Raw genomic sequence first — 21192 nt, 5'->3', positions numbered from 1 at the left:
GGATAAAGCTTTCTCCTCATGAAGGTTTGCTTTATTTTTTTTCAAAGAAGAAAGCCCTCCCCAGGCATTTTTGACTACATCTCATTGGCCAGAATTGGGTTTTATGACCACCCCTAACTACAGGGGTGGCTGACAATTCAAATACTTATCCTTACAGTTGCCATAGAAAAGAACATCAAGAAAGAAATTGATTAAAAGCGTATGGAGTGATCTAACACTCTAACCTTAGGGAACCTAAGGTTTTGGGGAATATATATATATTTTTATAAAAATATAAACATATATTTACATGTAAATATATATAATAAAATATATTTTTATTATATATTTATATGTAAATATATAATAAAAGATGCAAATATATTTATATATTTTATAAATATATTGTGTATAAATATTTACTTTAATATTTAAAAAATTCATTCATTCAGCAACACTTTTCCCATGGAAGTTGCTCAAGGAGAAAATGTTTTGGTGCATTCCTGGCTTGGGGGTACTTGACAGTGCTGAATACCACTAGCACTGAAAGTAATAACTGTTATCCCTCTTCTATATCATGAATATGAATGGTGCTCTGAAGGCTGAATGCAACCAAAGAATTTACATGAGAAATGAGGCATGAAACATTTTTGAAAATATATTAGCCCAAAGTCCGTATTACTGCATATTTTATACCCTTTTCAATATGCTACAAAAGGTTTGAGCCATCAACTGAATGCTGCCGGAAAAGAACAAACAAGAACAAGGATACAAAAATCAAGGCTGGGAGTCAAGTTGCCCCAAGATGTTCTTTATGGTCGTTATAATGATCACAGTACCAGGCAGCTGGCTTTGCTTCAAACTCTCCCCTTGAGCACTTCTCCTGCAAGCCTGGTCCTCCAACAGACTAATCCCAGGCCAAGTAGACAAAAATATTCACGGAGTAAAGTCAGTATCGGAGGAAGCATTCCATAAATATCTTCCCCCACTCCGGCCACTTGGTTCCTTGTACTTTCTTTTACATCTGAGATCTTCTTCTCAGTTTGAGAACATGAAGGAAACATGTCTGGTTGAGTGTTTTCTGGCTGGAAATTCAATTCATGTTTAAATCTTTTATTCGGAATGTTTGTATTGTCCAAAATATATTTTGTAGGCATGGTCCTAGGGTAATAATAACTATAATATGTTTTACATCTTATGAACTTTATCCCATGTCAATGATATTCAGTAAAATCACCAGTGATATGAAAATATTCACCCTTTTAAGTTATTATTCCGTATTTTGATCCTTTCTACTTTTATATAGTTCTAAAAAGTTCTGTAATGAATGCATACCATTCCTGTAATATGGAACAACTCTCAACTTTGGTTTTTCCAGGAGGCTGTTGTCTTCCCAGACCAGACCTGAACCAAGTTGGGGCTTGTAAAGTGAAAATACGTGAGACATCAAGTCTGCAGACAAGTTCTCATCAACTACCTGGTTCCCAGGGTCTCATGGTTCATGTACTGAGCCTCCTCTGAAAACTCACATAAAAATACTGATTCCTGGACCTCAGACATGATAATTCAGTTGGACCAGTATGTGGCCCAGAAATCTGCATTTTTAACAAATACCCTAAGTCATTCTGATATAGATGGTCCCCAGGCCACACTTGGAGAAACAATGCTCTGGTAAGTCATTTGCTCACATGATGAGAGGCCACAGTCTGTTGCAAAGTCCATTCTTATGGATTCCACCAAAAGGCCAGTTTCCCCTTCACACCACAGAATGGTTCCCTCTCTCCTTCATCTTTCAAAGGATAAACTCCTTCTACTTTTCTTTTCCTCAGTCACAAGGAGTTAATATATTAATAATTTTCATAGAGCTGCTTAATATTTAATAATACTCTGTTACACTGAAGTATTCTGTCATACAGAAAAAGTGTTTCTTAATTAACTAAGCTCAATTGAATGCCTACTATGAATAAGAAGAGGAATATTAAAGATAGATAAGACCACCTCCCAACTCTCAAATGAAGATTTCTAGATTAGATAGCTCTTGCCTGTCTGTCACTCGGTATGAATTCCCTCAACTAATCTTTAGTGATAAACTACATAGTACATTTGAATGTTTATCATTCTAGAAGAATCATTTCTTAGCCAATTAAAATGTACAGAAAGTTTGGTGTTAAAGATTTACCTTTAACCCTTTAGTCTAAGAATGTTCTACATCATTTTCTTATTTCTAAGAGATAGTTCTATTTTTCTACTAAAGACCTAAAGAAGAATTCCTCTGGGCACAAAACATGTCAGGGGAGCTCTTACTATAAACCAGTTGTTATTTTTTCCTTGCTATCAGACAGTGTTTCACTTAAGCTCATCTAAATTTGGGAGGATGAGACTGCATGTTTCAGAGATAATCTGCCAGCTGTGCTCGTGAAAGGGTCATTAAATTCTTGCAAAGAGTAAGAGGAGAAGGAAGGGGAAAGAGAAGAGAGGAGGCTCTATAACAACAACTACATTTTTAAAAACATCTCTTAAAGGCCAGCCATGAGGCTAAGTGCTTTAATGAAGTATTTCACTTAATCCTCATGACAGCCATGAGATATAGGTTCTTTATAGATTGATTTTACAGATGATGAAAACTGAGGCATCTAGAGATTAAGTAAATTGCCCAAGGTCATATAGCTACGAGGGCCAAACTAAGACTCCAGCAGAGCTCTGTCTGTTTTCAGAGCTCTCAACCGTGCACTGCAGGAGAACCCACTGGTTGACAGACTTCCCGGCAAAGTGGAAGCTGGTGCAGCAGCCCTCTCGGGAGCATAGCTCCACAACTCCGGCGGCATCAGAGCAGCCAGCAGAAACTGTGCTTGATCAAAAGTTATGGTCTACTGTCTAATTCATCAGAGGACCTCCAACAGCCTCAGAAATCATGCTGGATTTAGGAATTTGAGTTCCCTTTCCTCACCAGATCAACCCCTCATAATTCATATGCTACATACCATCTGCCTATTGATCAATCTACTGTGCTGAGGAAGGTCAGTTCTAAATTTTCTAATAAAACCATCAGAATGATGAAAGACAACCCTATGGCTGTCAGAAAAATATCAAAAATCAGTATGATGACTGAGTTGGCCCTATTGACTCATATATGATTTTTTGTTACAGGGTGAATGGCAATTTTTTGCTGTTAATTAATGCTATGTTTTTATTAGGGAGGCCCAAGGTTCAGACACTCTTAATTGCTTGAACTCCTGGGCTAATTAATGCAAGTTTTAAAGGGATATGTCAGAAATCACAGTATATGTTTTTATATCAAGCATAAAACATGAGGGACATGCCCCTCGCTGAAGATTGCCAGATAATTCTAAACACTTAGCACAGGTCTTGTCAGAGAAAATCCCAGTATATTAATTTACCAAGTTCAGAGTTACTTATCAAAAGGCTATAGAGCATGATGTTTTGTATAATCAGAATGGTTTATTAACTTATCATCATTTAATTTTTTTCATTTGTATTCCAATTCACAGAGACATAAGCATATGAATTACAAAACAGCCTGCAGTAACTAAATACAAAATAGCTACAAGGCTAAGTATTGTACACTACGTACACATCAATAACAAGATGATTTTCACAAAACACCATGTAAATATTGATTATTTACATTACCTGATAAGAAATGCCTTGTAGTTTTTTTCCTTGAAGAGTATGTCTATTATTACTCAAAAGAAAATCATCTTCATTTAGATCTATGAAAAGAGGTAAGCATTACACAGAGATTATCAGAAATGACAAGATTTAAGAAGTTTAAGTGCAATTGAATACCTAAATATTTTTCTTTAGTCTATTAAGACATTATAGTGACTAGACCATGAATGTTTACTTTCTTAAAGATACACTGTTCTTATAAGAAACCAATCAAAGTAAAATAGAAATTTAACAACAACAACAAAAAAAACAAAGAATGCCTCTGACCAGCTGTGTCCTTGAGCAAGCCATGGAACTTTTCTGGGACTCAGTTTCCTTCCCACTTATAAAAGAGTAGCATGTGAGCTACTAAACCACTTTTAACTCCAAAATGCTATGAGGTAATGTTATCACCTCACTTGTTTCTGTTAAACTGAGCTTTCCATCCCTGGCATTTTGAGCTTCATTAGCTTATGTCTTCTCAACATGAATTATTTATGTTGAAATTGTTCTCTGCCTGCTTTGAGTGTGTCATCCATTTGCTTGCAGCTAAATGAAACCTTTTCAAAAGATAGCAGCATTTCCCTTTCAGGCCCTGTGAAAGGGGCTCCATTTATATAAATCTGACATCCACAGTGTGCTAAAAGAAGACAGGACTTCATGGATCACTTAATCCAAGCCCCGTAGTTCACAGATGAGGATACTGAGACCCACAGAAATCACCTGGCCTCCAGGTCAATGACTTTTTCTTTCACCCTCACTCCCTTTTACTTCCAGTCACTACTACTACTTCAAGTTTCCACTATTCCTCATTCTTGTATTCTGAGGGTGAGGAAGGAAGAGGCAAGGCCTACCTTCCATGTACAGTGAAACATAGGAGTAGGTTTATCCCCCCAATCCCCATTATAACTATGGTTAAAAGATATATTAAATTCACAGCTCAGTCTCAGAATTATTTACACCACCTAGTTAATATTTCACATCAGAGTCACCACACTACAGGGCTCCAGAAAATACTGAAATTTTAAATTGAGCTGGTTTTGTGATCTGGCTCTTTGAAGAAAGATCCACCATCACACAGTCAGAATGATAGAAACAGAGTTTTTACACCATTTTTTTTTTTTTTTAGTTTCTGTACTTAGAAAACTTCTTTCCTCTGTTCCTATATTCCTTTTCATCTCTTTTCTTTTTTTTTAAATCCTCCGAACCTGAATTTTGGAGAGTTCCCTCTATAATTACTCTTTGGGGCTCAGGAAAACACCAGTGAAGTAGACTCCTGTACTCTCGAATCCGGAAGCCACAGAGTGAGGGATGTGCACAATGCATTTATATCACTTACATAACAGTGCAAGGCAGTAAAATGAGTGATTCATACACCACGGTGGGAAGAGAGCACTAGGACCCAGAGTACTCCCAGAAGATGCAGGGCCTCAATGGAAGCTTGAAGAATGAAGATTGTTTGGAAAGGCAGAAGAAAAGGAAAAGTTACAGATACAGCAACAATGCTGTGAACACTAGCCTATAGTGTGGAATAAGTGGAACATGTTCAATTAAATGTAGAGATTGAGATTGGTCACCTCAGAGGCAGTTCTGGATACTGCACAAGAGGAGGTGAGCCTGGGTGGGTGAGTAAGGCCAAATGTCAATGGACCTTGAGTGCCAGGTGGAGGAATGTGGACATAACCCACGAGACCAATGCTGCAAATATAAACATCTACAGAAGGCAAATAAGTAATTTAACTCAATGAAGTGAATTTTGTCAAGGAGACATTGGGAGATCTGTGGTGAGGTAAAGGTCTGCCATTGCTAATGGGCTGCCATTGTTCTCAGCTCTCTCAACAGAAATCACCTCAGACTTTGGACCCAGGATTGGCAATGTCCCTCATGTTTCTCAGTAGAGTATAAATATATGAATTTTAAGGTAAAATTTCTTGATTTTTAAAAGACTGTATGGCCTAAACAAGCTTTTTCTCAAAATAAATTTATTTCTAAAACTACCCATTTGTGGCCTCTGCTTAAAAAATGGGAGATTTATGAGGGTTTTGGACAAAGAAAGGGACACCAGGAAAATGGCATTTTATGAAGATTAACTCTCTGTTTTGTAATCTTATACATTTCATTTATTTCTAATCTCCCCAATGTTACCCTGCCAAAAACATTTATAAAGATAGGAGCAATTTGGTCTGAAGCAGCAACAAAGGCAATAGTTGAATTAGGCAATATGCAGGTTATATTTTCCAAAGACAGCCACAACAATATCTCCCATAGCACATGTTCTTCTGCAATGTGACCTTAGCACTCCTCCACCAAGAAATGGAGTTTAATTCTCCTTCTATTGAATTGAACTGGCCATAGTGATTTGCTTGTCACAGGAGAATGCAGTGGAAGTGATGTTTTGTGACCTCTAAGTCTGGGTCAGAGGAAGCTGGCAGCTTCTACCTGGGTCTCTTGTGATACTCACTCTCAAGACACTTCCTTGTGTGATGTGTGAAGCTCCCTCTCATATCTTTCCCTCCTGAAACCTAGCCTTTAGCCTGGGAAAAGCTCAAATTACATGGAGAGGCCACATATCTGTTCTCCAGTTGACAGTCCCAGCTGAGCCCAACCTGAAGTTATCCCAGACAAGTACCAGACATGTAAGTGAAGAAACCTCTAGATGACTCCAGCCACCAGACGTTTAAGTCTTCCTCAGTCATTCAAGTCTTCCTAGAGGAAGCCTCAGATGTTGTGAAGCACTACCCTGACTAAATCTCTGACTGGCAAAATCCATGAGCTGAATAACATTTTGCTTTATGTCATTATGTTTTGGGGTGGTTTGTTGTAGCAATAGATTATCTGTACATGCATGAACTACATCAGCGGGTCACAAAAGACAGTGTACATAAGAATGTATCTTCCAGCATAAATGTTCAGACTCCAACCGCCCTTCAAATGCAGATGCAGAAAAAAAAAATGGGATTTGATTTAAAAAGCAATATCTCTAATCAGCTTCTAGGTGATTCTAATGGAAATTAGACTTCGGACCATACTCAGGTAACTATAATTCTAGTAAGAACTCTCCTAAAGAATTGAAGGGATACCAAGACTCATTTGTATAAAACACTAGAACTCAGAGTGTTCTTGTCATTCAATTCAGAAAGGCTTCCTTAGAAATAAAAGAGGCCTGCTGTGGCAAGCAGCCTTTGCTTAGGAAGTTTATTCCCGCATCATAAGCAGACATTCAGGTGTGAGATCAGACTTCTCTCTGTCATTCCTCAGGTAGTCCAGTCTAAACAGAGTTAAAGTACATGCTCTTGGGAAATAATGTCTCAATCAAATTGTGGTCCCTGAAAATTAAACAGGATGGTAAATACACCTGTGACTCTATACATTTACCATCTTGAAAATGAGGGTATCAAGCCAGTAAAGAAGAAGACTTAATAAGATCTCGAGAAGCTAAACTGAAATATTTACATGCTTATGCTTACTCTGAAAAGGCTGGCCAAATAATGATATTGACTAGAATTCAAGAAAGAATATTTCAGACTAATGGTAACTCCAGTGTTAAACTGGAAGGTCCTAATATCTTTACCAATGGGGTTTTTATAGTGAATCTCATCAAGATCATATGTAAAGAGGATTTATTTTAAAAATAATTTTGCAGCAGCATGAGTGGAGTTAATTTTCCTTCCATCACTAACCATGTTTCCTGAATGTATCCAGTCCCTTACATCCTTTACAAACATAGCCAATTACTTTCACATATTTTCTGTTTCATGGAATAGTCTATCACAGTAACACCATTTGAAAAAAATCTCTAAATCTCCAAGTGCGTTTTGTTTCCTTTACCATTTTTTAAATTTTGCTTTGTTTTTATTCTTTGTACTTTCTGGTATAAAATAATGAAAACCCTGTTCTTGAAAATATCTTTACTTAAATCATAACTTGATCTTGGGTAAATTCCAATTCATAGATTTCAAAGTTTATTCTTTACAGGCTTTTGTCCCCCCCATAAAACTAAGGCCAAAATAAATTTAAAGATTTTGTTGTTGTTGTTGTTGTTGCAGTATGCGGGCCTCTCACTGTTGTGGCCTCTCCCGTTGCGGAGCACAGGCTCCGGACGCGCAGGCTCAGCAGCCATGGCTCACGGGCCCAGCTGCTCCGTGGCATGTGGGATCTTCCCGGACCGGGGCACGAACCCGTGTCCCCTGCATCGGCAGGCAGACTCTCAACCACTGCGCCACCAGGGAAGCCCCAAATTTAAAGATTTTTAAAATCGATTTTAATTTACTAAAATGAATATTATGAATATTTTGCCTGTTTAGAATGCTAAAAATAAAACAATTAACATGAATTATAGATTAATTTCCCTTGATACCTAAATTATGCCAATCTTTCAGTTGTAAAGTCCTGAGCACTCAATTTAGGCTGCATGTATTTTACAGATGTAGTCTCAGTATCACAGATGTAGATTTAGATGAAAGTATTCTTAGAAGAAGGAAATAGACTACATAAACTAAAAATGCTTCTGGCTCTCAACTATTGTGATAAAATTTGTCTTAAGCAACATAACACAATCATGTTATTGGGGTATGTGAATATCTTTATGGATTAAAATACCAGGCACAAATCCTTGGATAAATATAGCCTGTGGAAGTTTCTTTCATCAGGCTCAATACTCTTCAGGACTGAATTGCTGTTAATATAACTTGTGTCATGTGGAAATACCATTTTGATATTGAAATTGAGAGGAATGGACTTTTTTTGGTTCTTGAAGTATGTAATAGATTCTTTAGGAGTTTATGTCACTCCTATCATTTCCCTATATGTTTTCTTCTGTTTTATTGAAAGATGGTCTTTACAATTTCATCATTAGTGTTCAATAAAAACATGGGTTGTGGATGATAACAACAATGCACCTACCTATCTTCACCTCAGTAAACTTCACAGTCTGCCTATCCTCAGACCCAGTAAACCACTCTTAAGTAATTATGCAACTAACAGCTAAATAGTAGTGTTTAAAATGAGAAAGAAATATTATAGGTTGATTTGTAGGGCACTGATTGCTTAGAAATACTCTGAGCCTTCCAAAGAAAACTACTACACCCATAAAATTCAAATCCACAACTTGTGGCTCTCCCTCTCCCACTAAATTTCTCCCTTCAATTTACAATGGAACTGACAGCCTTGGTCTCAGGCCATCAACTCTTTCTAGCACAGCACTAATCCCTAAGAAATGTCCTGTGACTCAGCTGGTACTGCTGAAATGTCAGCTGAACTTCTTAGGCACACATGCACACACACACACACACACACACACAGACTGAAAAGGGTGCTTAAGAATCTGAGAAATATCAAAGCTGAAAAGTCTTCTTTAAAGGTTTCCTTTTTTGTTCTCTGACAATGAAAAGATCACTAATCAGAAGCACCTCAACTCAGGCCAAGAGTTTTTGCTGCTTTGTCAGTGTAACTATAATAGAATTACTTACCTATTACTGCTAAATTTATAACAAAAACAAAACCCACAACATTTTACAAAAAGGATGTTAAAGAAAATAGAATACTTGAAGAGGTTTATGGCAAAATTTATGACTAAAATAATCTGTAATATAGTTATACCTTCTTTATTCACAGATTAAGGTACAATAATCTAAAAGTAACACGTGCTTATTAAAGAGGTGGATGAATGAATGGATGGATGGATGGATGAATGTTTGATTAACTAACTGAGGTGTGAATGAATACAGATAGCATTCATGAGGTGAAGACAGAATCCAATCAAAACACAATATTAATAAAACATTTCCTATAATTAAAAGAAAATATCTAAAATAATGCCCAAATGTTCCACCTATTTATTTATTTATAATGGAGAAATCTGTGAATATTTAAAAATTAAGTTAAAACTATTTACCAAAACATTATTCAATCTTGGATAAAATTGATATATTTCAAAGGAAAATGATTATTTTCATAAATAATTACATTGTAAATCTATGAGCTCCTTCATGGAGCTCAAAAGGCAAAATCTGAATAGAATGTATAATCAAACCATTAAATTCCTGACTATAAAAATACATTATAATTCCCTTTGTCCCCAAATATTAAAAAATCTTTTAAAATTAAAAATCAGAAACTCTTAAATAACCGATAACTAATATAAACAATTATTTCTTGTTCCAGTAACATTGGAAGGAGAATACCAAGCAGATCAACTTTTTATGTTCTTGTTCATCTTTCTGAACTCTTAGGACTTTCTGTTTTGTTCATTACCTTCCCAAAGTTAAGTAATTTTAATTATGAAGTCTTTTATTATTAATGAATTTTCCTATAACTGACTGCTAATTTGCTTTTCTTGGGATATTTTTAATCATAAAATGACATAATTTTGCATTAATAGTCAAGTTTATTTCTCTTAAATTCTTAAAGAAAACCTAAAAATAACAACTGTTAATATATTTTTGCATTCTTTTAGACATTAAAGACTTTCAAATATTTTTGCAACTGATTCTTTGCTTCAACAGGAAACTTAATTACATTCTACTTCCTTTCTGAATGTCTGTGTGTATCTACACACACACACACACATGTATATATTCTATTAATAATATATACATTCTATTCTATTAGTTTTTCCTTTTTAAGTAGACCACACTGCACTGCTTATTTTAATGAAGAAAGATGTAAATTTTTCTTACCTGCCCTTTAAACTGCTTTGGGAAAATGCAAAGTCAGCTGAACTAAATTTAGCAATTACCTTTTAGCTGACAGAGTCTTCTGATGTGGGAATCATTCTCAGGCTTGCTGGGTTCCTGCCAAGTTGTGTCATTCACAGTTTTTCCCTCTAAAGCAAAGCAGAAGATTGGTTAGAAGAATTCACGGTAACATCTGTGTAAGAAATTTGATATCAAAACAAGTTCAGCACACGGTTGTAACTTGGTAAGTAATATGTTAAGAAAGCATTGTGGTCCATTCTGGGAAGTTCTGGTCCCTGACGGACACTCCCAGATGTTCTGTGGGCTCCCATTTATTTCCATAAACTACATAAGCACTCAAGCATAGATGGTAGAAGGTTGCTACTGAAATACCTCTTGATAGCTTTTGATTTGGAGTATTTTTCTTGAATTAATAACCATTTATTTTTTATACATCAATTAAAGTAGCTCCACCCTCCACATTCTTCACTGTTTTTAACAAAATGATTAAGTAAGCGTGTAGAAAGAACATTGAGTTGTTTCAAGAAACTCTTAAGATCCTTGACTGGGAGAACCATGATTTTCCCAGACTTGTCCTTCTAACACCCAGGGCAGGGTCTAGACATGTATTAAAGAAGTGAACTGTACCAGAATAAAGAACTGGAATCCCTTCTAATCTGTTTACTGAAGACTACGCATCCCACATGCTGTATCACACCATTGATAAAGCAAATTTTAAATAATGCAACAAAAGCATCACACAAACTCAGCATGCTGTGCTGTTTTTAAAGTCAGTATTTGCTCTCACATTTGACTACAGAGAAGGAAGGTGATCATCAAGAATTATTTTAGCATGGACACATCTAGAGTCTTATGTGCACAAACTGAATATGCTATGAGAAGGGCATATATAAATGGAAAATAAAAGAGTGACTACTTCCTTTTATTTCAGATCATGCACTATTCAAATCAGGGCTAGTATTCAAAATATTTAGCAACTACTGCCCACAGGGCCTTGACTAATGAGATAGGACTCAGACCCTGTAGATGTTGCCACTGGAAGAATATCAGACCCAATTAAAATGCAGATGCCCTTGGTAGATGCATCCATGGATGATCATCACTTTGGCCTGAGTGTGTTTTTCATACCCTATCCAGGAACCTGGTTTTGAAAAGAGGAAAAAGGGGGTTTAAGCATCCAACTTCTAGGTGCTGCTAAGGAGAAAGGGTACCTACAAGTTTGATGAACTGCATAAAAAATGAATTATTAACTGAATAATCCAGTTGTTTTGTCACTACAAATGTTTTATAATTAGTATAAAACATTCTATTTTTCTATATTCTGTAAAGGAAAGAGAGATATCTTCCATTAACTTTCTAAAAATAATTAGATATTTACTTTAAAATTAAAATACAAATCAAGCCAATTGCCCCTATTATTACTATGGGTACTATAACCACAGAAACCGAAGAAAAGCTCTGGTGCTTGAAATGCTGTGGAAAGTCTTTTATAATTCAACCATTTTTTATTTCTTTTTTATTCATTCATAGATTCCTAGATATGAAAAGATATCTAAGAGATCATCTTGACCATGGACCTTCCAAGCTAAAGTTGGGAAATTGGAAGATAGTCAGCCAATAAACCAAAAAGAATTATTTTTTTAATATAAAAGGAAATTATTCTGAATAAATCAATGGTTTATTTGTCTTAGCCATTTAAAATTAGAATGGAACCACATTTCTTTTTTTGAATTTCTTCTATAAAATTCAAAGACAAATCAATTTGACTTTCATCCATTACTTTCTGTTCCTTTATGGCATTAGCAGCAGAAAATCACTCTTAGAGAAAGAGAACATATCATTTGCATAAGTAATCTTATGAATTACTAACCAAATACTTTGCTTTCAGACATAGATCTCTGGATTGACCTAGAAAAAAAAGGAAACCAATATTTAAGTCTAGATTTAATAATTTATATTTTAAGTGAACAGAAATTAGGTCACTTAGACATGTGTGCAATGTCTTGGAGAGCAGGAATAAATTCTAAGTTCTACATATGGGCCTGAATTTTCCTGACTCTGGATGGCAAAGTACAGTTAATACATATTGCCTGGAAATTTCCGTGCAATATGAAGAAACTAACTTTCATAAATCTCACCACCCCTACCCCTGCAAAAAAAAAAAAAAAAAGAGTGGGCCATTTCTACATGAATGCATCTCAAGATAATCAAATAGTTCATATGGGAAAGTTCTTTTTCAAATAATTCTATTCAATAAATACAGAAAGAACATTGCAAATTGAATATAACTATTGTACAATCCCTAATAAAACAATAAATCGGGGCAATAATTACTAGTTGCTGTTAAAGTTTTTAATTGAAAGGCCAATGAGCAACTTAGTGCTGGATGGATCAGTCTGATACCATCTGAACCCACTAAGCAACTTCACAGTTGTAAAAATAGAGACAACCAGATATATGAGCTTCCAATATAATGCAACAGGAAATATCCAGTCACTGATGACCTACTTTTAAAATATATAGAGATAGATAATCAAACTTGAATCTTATCAAGCCTGGACATCTAACTAAAAATTTACAGGAAACAGAAGAGAGAACACGTGTTTAAAACACACACAAACACACACACATATACACTCACACACACACACACACAAGGATGCAATCAGTAAAATTCAAAAATACGGAAAATTCCTCAGAACGAATAATACAGTTTCTCCAGCAAATAAATGGGGGGAAAGACCTATAAATTAAGAAACATGGACAAAATGCATCACATGGATCTTCTTTGGATCATGATTCAAATAAACTAGCTACTGTTTAAAAAGCACTTGAGGCTATCAGAGACATTTTAATACTGACTGTACACTTGGTGATATTAGGTTATTTTTCTTATTTTGTTCTAATACAGCTGTGGTGTTGTGGTTATGTTTAAAAAAACAATTCTTGTTTCTTAATGACATATTTGAACATGAAATTGTCTGAGATATGCTTTAAATAAAACTCAGTGAGGGGAGTGGGAGTGGGGAGTCAGATGGGTAGAGATGAAATAAGATTGACTATAAATTGATACTTGATTATGTTAATCAATTTACACATTGGGTGAACACACACACATAGTGTGTATGTAAATAATTTTGTCATAGCTGGAGTGTTTTCCATTATTCACCTTTTTTTAAGCTCAGGGTTGTAAGCAAAAACTTACCTATATAATGTTTCTTTTTTTCTTAACCATTTTATTTTGGTTTGTGTTAATTTTTTAACACAAAATGCTCATTCAGGACAGCTCTTGGGAAGTGACAAGTGTTCCCAAAAAAGCTACTTATAATATTATAAAGTGAAGTAGGTGTATAATGACAGGAGAGGTTATTCCCTTCAGGGGAGTGATGGACAGAAGAACTGAGGAACTCAAGAAAGTCTTCAACTTTAACTGGTTGGAATCTGAGAAGCGTGTTAATTGATTTGGCTTATGTTTGAAGATTCCTAATTCAGTCAGCATCAGGTACTTTTCCTCTCATTAATCCTCCTTCTGCACCTCCATGTTTGGGTATCATCTAATCTGTAGAAGCATCAATCATCAGCCAATGCCTGTAATTTTGTTTAAGTATTTGATTTGGGATTAGTGAGCTCCTTATCCATGGATAGAATAAACAGCTACATAGGTGGGGCAATTTTTAAGACTGAGAAGAACCCTGCTAAAAAAATCCCTCTTTACTCCCATTCATGCTTAAAATGCCACTGATGTAGTTTAACTAGGTAACTATGACTAAAATACAACTACCCTTGCCTGGCAGGTGCTCTAAACTGTTAATCATGAAATTACCTACTTACTATGGCTGCATTTTATATCCTTACTGGGAGAAAGCTTTGAGCAGGAAAGGAAGGAAAGACTATGAAAACACCAAGTGTTTTGTGGGAGGAAGTAGTTGGGGGAGGAGGAGAGGCAAGAGCTGTCAAAAAAGACTACATCCAGAAAGAATTTCACATGTTAACAATTTTGTCTCAGACCATTCCAGAGTGCAAGGAAGCCGTTCTTCTGTATAATCAGCCACCAATCTGGAAATTTCCCCATAAACCAACTTCCTGCTGCTATGTATTTCTTGCTTATTAGTTAAAAATCCCATTACCTTATGCAACATGTGTGTGTCACGTCCTCTGGCAGCTTGATGTGCTGAATATAAAGCCAAGCCTGACCTAAATAACCCAAATCTCTTTGCAAACACATTTTTATTAGGATTAGAACTCCAGAAGATTAATAGTTCACCGATAGAAACATGTTTTTGAGTAGGCTTCCACTTTAATCTGAGCCTAGTTTAGACACATGTTTCTTCTTCTGAAAATTTAATTTTCACATCCCTGTCTACAGGAATGTCACAACACAAGTTTCCTAAGCATAAGCATAAACATAAATGTTAGCAGGGTAAAGCATACCTAGATTTGTACATGATGATTTTTTAAAAAGCACTTTGACAGGAAACCCACTAAAATAGTCTATTCAACATTGTAGAACTAAGAGAACATAAAGTTTTCAAAGTAAATTTGACTTACTTTCTTTTTGGTTTTGCATTCTCAAAATGAGAAACTTCCTGTAAAATAAAATAAAAAGTAAAATAAAATAATACTACCCCAAGAAACCAGAAAGAGAATTCAAGTACAGTTTATCTTTGAGTATAATCCAAATGCAGTTCATTTTGCCTTTTCCTAGTAAAATGACTGTATTTTAGTAATTTATTTAGTAGAATCTTTTTTCTAGTTTTTACTTTTTTCTCTCTTTGTCTTTGTAACTTTGATAAATGTTTACCTCATTGTAAGTCCGTGACAGTTAGTGAGCAAGTATTTTAAACAAAAATCTGTAATTAAATCCTTGTAGCCTCAAGTTTATATTCCCCTTCAACCCACCAAGACCAGGGGGAGAGACACATACAGAGTATGTTAATTACATTATCTTTCTTTAAGAAAGATGGAAAGTAGCCTATCACAATACCCTAAGTGTGTTGAAATACACGTGTTATTCATCTGACCTTTTTCTTCAGAGCCGCTGATGCTATGTAAAATCTCTTATACTTCTGGCAGAAGAAATATGTTGCCACATCTTTCACCATGTTCGAAAGAGCTTAAACTGCTTCCAGGTGCCTTTAAGAACTCTTCAGATTCTCTTTCTCATTCATCCACTCCTTCATTCAAAAACCATTGATGTTTTTGATGTCCAGTGTTTTTTGAACACCTACTATATGATAGGCAACAGACCATGTTCTGAAGGGTCTTGTTTGGCGAGGTAGAAATTTGTGTAGTAAAGAACATTGAGACCAATATTCCACATAGTGAGAAAAGCAAAGGCTGGAAGGAGTGGTGAACAAAAATCAAAAAAGGAAAGTTTTTTTTTAAATTAAAGTATGGTTGACTTACAATATTACATTAGTTTCAAGTATACAGCATAGTGATTCAGTATTTTTTTTTGCAGATGTTACTCAAAGCTGTTTTTATTATTCCAATAGTTGACAGTATTAGTCTGAGCACTGTAAAGTTCAGGATAAGCTTTCCCTTACATAGTAACTGAGGGGGACCTTTCTCAAACCCTTACTGTGTTTTTATCAAGATTTAACTTCAAAGACAATTTGAATTACCTATTTCACATTGTTGGGTAGAACTGAAAACCCATATACTGAAATAATCAGTCCCCAGCTTGAGAAACAAGTTTTGCCAAGTTAAGATGCCTGTGGATCACCCAGAGGACAATGTCTTATAGAAGAGATGTGGGGGTGAAGGTAAAAAAGTGGGAGTCATGAACCAAGCCCTGAGGTGAATTGAGATATCAACAGACTCTGAGGACTTAATGGTTAGATTGATCACTCCTTCGATTCTCTGTGCTTTGTCATCAGGGGTCCTAAAAATAATCAATCTCTATCCATGGTCTTTTTTTTTTTTTTTTTGCGTTACGTGGGCCTCTCACTGTTGTGGCCTCTCCCGCTGCGGAGCACAGGCTCCAGACGCGCAGGCCCAGTGGCCATGGCTCACGGGCCCAGCCGCTCCGTGGCACATGGGATCCCCCCAGACCGGGACACGAACCCACGTCCCCTGCATCAGCAGGCGGACTCTCAACCACTGCGCCACCAGGGAAGCCCTATCCATGGTCTTTTTATGAAATTTTTTCAGTCTGGTCTAGAAGTCTCCAAACCTCAGTCTGGAAGCTAACTGTATCATTTGCACCACAATCAGAGGACACACTAGCTTTGTGAGGGTCATCAGGAAAGGGGATGGCCACCCATCTTTGTAGTAGCATTTTCCTGTCATACATATTTGTAATGTAGCTAGGAAGGAGCAAACTCTATGTTCCCATAATCTATGCAGTTTGGGCTAGTTATGTCTCAATAATCAGAATCCATTGTCATGAGTCTCATTAATTTGTTATGTGAGTTTAGATCAATTTCTTTGGATTGTGAATATTGTACTCTTCAAAATCATTCTACCTCTTTTGAGTATAAAGAGGAAAGGTGTCTGGTCTGGAGTTAAGCAGTACAGAAGGTGGATTTGAAATAAGAAAGATAGGAAACATTAGATATCTTTTGTATTTGTTATCATTTGAATCATAGTACTTTTCGAATCCATTTATTATATCAATAATTCATTGTTTTCTGCTACCAAAGAGATTTAATTCCAGATGACACAAAACTTGTGTGCAATTGAGCCCCAAGTGTTTGAATTGGGGCAGAGGGCATATTATTCAAGCACAGCCTCTTGCTTCAGCTGGGTGAAGCCTTAGCTAAGTTAATAAAATCAGATGTTGGACCAAAACTGGTTAAATATGCATGGCTACTGATTGTAGTGAAAGGGACACAATTAGCTTCTGAGTTGAGGTTTAGAGACATCTGGACCAAGACTTGAAAGAATTTCATAAGACCATAGATGGAGACTGGTTATTTTTAGAACGCACGTTGTCACAACATTCTCTAGGGACTATCTACTTTGTTCTATTTTACTGGAATCCGGGTCATCCAATATTTGCTTGTAATGAATCAGCTTAGGTTTGGGGATCTTTTATTAAAGAGTTTTCTTGTAATGAATACTTTGAAAAAGATTCTGAGCTAAAACTTCTTTCGAATCCTCATTAAGATGAAAGAGTTAATGTAGTTCTCCTTAGGTAACCTTCTTCCTACAAGAGGGTAGGGAGAGTCAAGCACACTAAATTCAGTCTCAGGTGTGATTATATGAAGGAAAGGGATTACTCAAATAGGGCAACATCTACTTATAAGAATAAGACTTCTGTTCCCTGGGTGTTGCTTAATTGTAGATGACTACTGAACTGGTTAAGCAATTTTTAGTACTTCTTGTACCAAGCAGTCTGCTTACATAAGCAGACTGTCATGTACTTTGGAGTTCAGACCCTACGTTCTTTATTTCTGGAGGGGCAAGTCAAGAAGGACTATACATAGCTTTATTTTTAGAACTATATCTATGTGTGTGTGTGTGTGTGTGTGTGTTCACGTGCGTGATACTCTGAACTACAAAAGGAAAATACCATTTCAGAGAGTCAGTGAAATCATTCTGTCTAGTCCATTAATTTGACACTTGCCATCAATACCAGGTAAAACTTGTTCCTGTTAGCCTTCATTATCCCCTAAGTCAAACACTAATCATTAGTCTTACCTTTCATTCACTAGGGAGTTTGTGGCTTAATTTAATTGTTACCCCTGGCAATTTTTAGGAAAATAAAAAAATATGAAATGTAGACAAATTATTATAAATGGGCCAGTAGAAACTAAAGAATATGTCCAACCTATGTTATTTTTCAAGTAGATGAGAGTAGGCTCTAGGAGAAAAGCATTTTCACATAACTATGAAACTAGGTCAAATTAAGGAAAATTTAAAAACAATTAGAAATGAAGAAAGAGAAGGTGCCATTTAAAAGGATAGAGAAATTTTGGATACCAACTGCCATATTTCTATTCTCATGAAGTGGTTACAGTTGACTGTCCTTTGGGATTGAGTCTAATATGTGCCTGTTTCTTGTGTTATTCGTTTTTAAGTCTTACTTTCAAATCACAAAGTCAAAAGGAAAAATGAAGTGAAGAATATGTCAGGAGTTGTTGTTGACCAGCTAATGGAAATGTAAAAGGTATTTCTGCACAGAGAATAATGACTGACAGTAAATGATGGTGTAAATCCCATGGTGAATTTTTAAGACTTAAGAGCTGATGAGATCTGACCTTTGATTTGCAAATGAATAAATTGAGGTTCCAGATGGTAAATTGACTTGTCTAGGGTCATACATACAGTGATTTACCTTGGTTAAATGCTCGTCATATTTTTCATTCTAATGTATTCTTTAGAATCATATAATTCATTCATTCATAGATTTATAGTTCATTCAACACTTATTTAGCATCTATTATGTACCAGACACTCTTTTAGAGTCAAAAAAGAATTACAAGTGGTTCTTCTCTCAAATATCCACCATCAATGACCGCTGCTCTCAGGATCCTGTTGGATTCCATGATTTTCCTAATTTTGAAGATTAAATGAGCTAACCTTTATAAAATCCTTACATGATTCCAAACACATTGAAGATACTTACAGATGTTATTTCTCATTAGTAATTATTCATTAATAGTTACATGGAATTCTGATAATGAGGTAAGAATTGAACATAAATACAAACAAACACACACACATATTGGTATACATACATATAACTTCTTATTAAAATAAGCTAACCCAGTTCCTATTTTATTCAACTCATTCTCTTGCAAGAATAAAGATAATTCACTTGCATAACTAAAATTATTTTAACTAATATCAAAATACTGTGATTCCAAGAATGCCACATCCAAACTGAATGAGCTTATGTCTGGACATTTCTTAACTTCTTAGGCTTCAATAAAGTTCCCACAGACGTTCAAAAAAAGAAAGGGAAATTCTGTGAATTTCCCTTTAAAAAAATTCTAATAGACATCTGGAAAGAGGATGCTTACGATGCTTCAAATTTAATAAAGTGGGCTAATTTTGCAGTGCACTGAAAAGCCACCAGGGTGATGAAAAAATGTATACCCAGCTTTCAGCTCTGTTCTCAAAACAAGGAGGAAGTTTGTGTGCTGGATAACAAACCATCACCCATGTGAAGGAGTCCTGCCACCCATGAGGTCCTCCATCCTGCCTCTACACCTGATTACAAACATGTGGTGAAAAAATCACATGAAGAAGTCTCCTAAATTATCGAATAGATCACACCACAAAGAGAAATGTTAGTCAATATAGCTAGTTTGAGCCCAGGTGGTTAAAGCAAGTTACTAAGAATGACAAGACTCTTATAGCTTTTCTAAGTTCTTAATTTAACACATTTGAGAAATAATAATGGTAGAACACTTATGGATTATCAAGCACACTTCCAAATGCTTTACATGGAGTAATTCATTTAATCCTCCCAACAATCCCGTGAGGTTTATACAGTTATGTGTCTTCAATTTACACATGAATAAACTGAGGCACAGAGCAGTCAAATTCTTGCCTAAGGTCACATAACTATTAAGTGGTAAAACTGGGAGTTTATGCCTGATGCCTTAATGAGTACACAATGCTACTTCAATACTTGACTACACACATACAAAATCTACCTGTCATCTAGATCAGAGATCCCACAAACGAACTGTTGGCCAGAAGAGAGAATGGCTAGAGAAATGTAATACTATATGCCACTACTAAACAAAAAATTCAGAAAGCACACTTTTACTAATATGAATAATTTAGTGTTTTTTGCACATAATTCTTTTTTTTAATTGAAATATAGTTGATTTACAATGTGTTAGTTTTAGGTGTACAGCACAGTGATTCAGTTATATTTAGTTATGTGTATAACTAAAGAATATATATGTAAGAATCTTTTTTAGATTCTTTTCCTTTATAGGTTATTACAAAATATTGAGTATAGTTCCCTGTGCTATACAGTATGTCTTTGTTGGTTCTTTATTTTATGCATAGTAGTGTGTATATGTTAGTATTATTTGGACAGTATATTGATGTGTTTTGAAGGCACTAATCATTTTGTGAATGCCATCATCATCATCAAAGAATGCCCAGTAATTTATGACAGCATATTTAAATAAAAATGGGCACTTCACGAATCATTGAATTTAGATGAGAGACTGCACATTGGAGGCCCCCCAGTATATTACTGTAATAAAATTATGGTTCTCAGGGAAAACAGATTTTATCCCCCCATGAGAATGCAACGAAGAAGCAGAAGCAACCTCAGCTCATTGTGATGGGAAAAGTAGACTTTCTTGCCAGCCCACCAGTTCCTATCAAAGAGTAATAACCCTATACGCTAATGAATTCTGATTTCCCCAAGAGAAGCAGGTGGTGTATGGCATCCCAAAAAGGCTCATCATCTCAGGGCAGACCTTATAGCTTGTAGTGCCTGGAGAATGCACGGGTACTGTATCTAATCCATGAGGGACAGGGCTGGTAAATTGCATAGAACTTTGCCATTCATCTACCGGTGTGCCAAGTGAGCTTTCTATCAATCCTGAGCTAACAAATTCCTCTCACAGTGTTATAAATATCCAGGATGGCAAAACAGGTTACTTAGAGGATGGTTATTTGCATTATAAAAGATTCTTCCTTTTCAAAAAGATTCTTTTCCAGACTTCCATTGTTTTTCATGGAAAAGCATTTTATTTTAAATATAACAGTGTGTACATGTCAATCCCAAATTTCCAGTCTACCCCTCCCTCCCACCCTTCCCCCCCGCCGGTAACCATAAGTTCATTCTTTAAGTCTGTGAGTCTGTTTCTGTTTTGTAAATAAGTTCATTTTTTAGAACTTTCTTAAGTATCCTTAAATGTGTTCTGACTTA

At 35.7% G+C, this 21192-nt stretch overlaps 1 protein-coding gene across 1 annotated transcript in view; it reads right to left on the bottom strand.

Moving 5' to 3' along the window:
- The window catches only part of SAMSN1 (SAM domain, SH3 domain and nuclear localization signals 1), a 383350-nt gene that overhangs the window by 100413 nt on the left and 261745 nt on the right, over positions 1 to 21192 (bottom strand). Inside the window, exons 5-8 of the mRNA XM_081235859.1 lie at positions 14892 to 14929; positions 12214 to 12251; positions 10385 to 10471; positions 3631 to 3710 (exon numbers count right to left, since the gene is read on the bottom strand). Coding sequence (XP_081091985.1) covers positions 3631 to 3710; positions 10385 to 10471; positions 12214 to 12251; positions 14892 to 14929 — 243 coding nt within the window. The remainder of the gene's footprint in view (positions 1 to 3630; positions 3711 to 10384; positions 10472 to 12213; positions 12252 to 14891; positions 14930 to 21192) is intronic.

Source organism: Mesoplodon bidens (assembly GCF_964165515.1).
Source record: "Mesoplodon bidens genome assembly, chromosome: 5".
In the NCBI taxonomy this organism is placed as follows: domain Eukaryota; kingdom Metazoa; phylum Chordata; class Mammalia; order Artiodactyla; family Ziphiidae; genus Mesoplodon; species Mesoplodon bidens.
The sequence above is the reverse complement of the archived record's forward strand: the minus strand, read 5'-3'. Positions and strand labels throughout refer to the sequence as shown.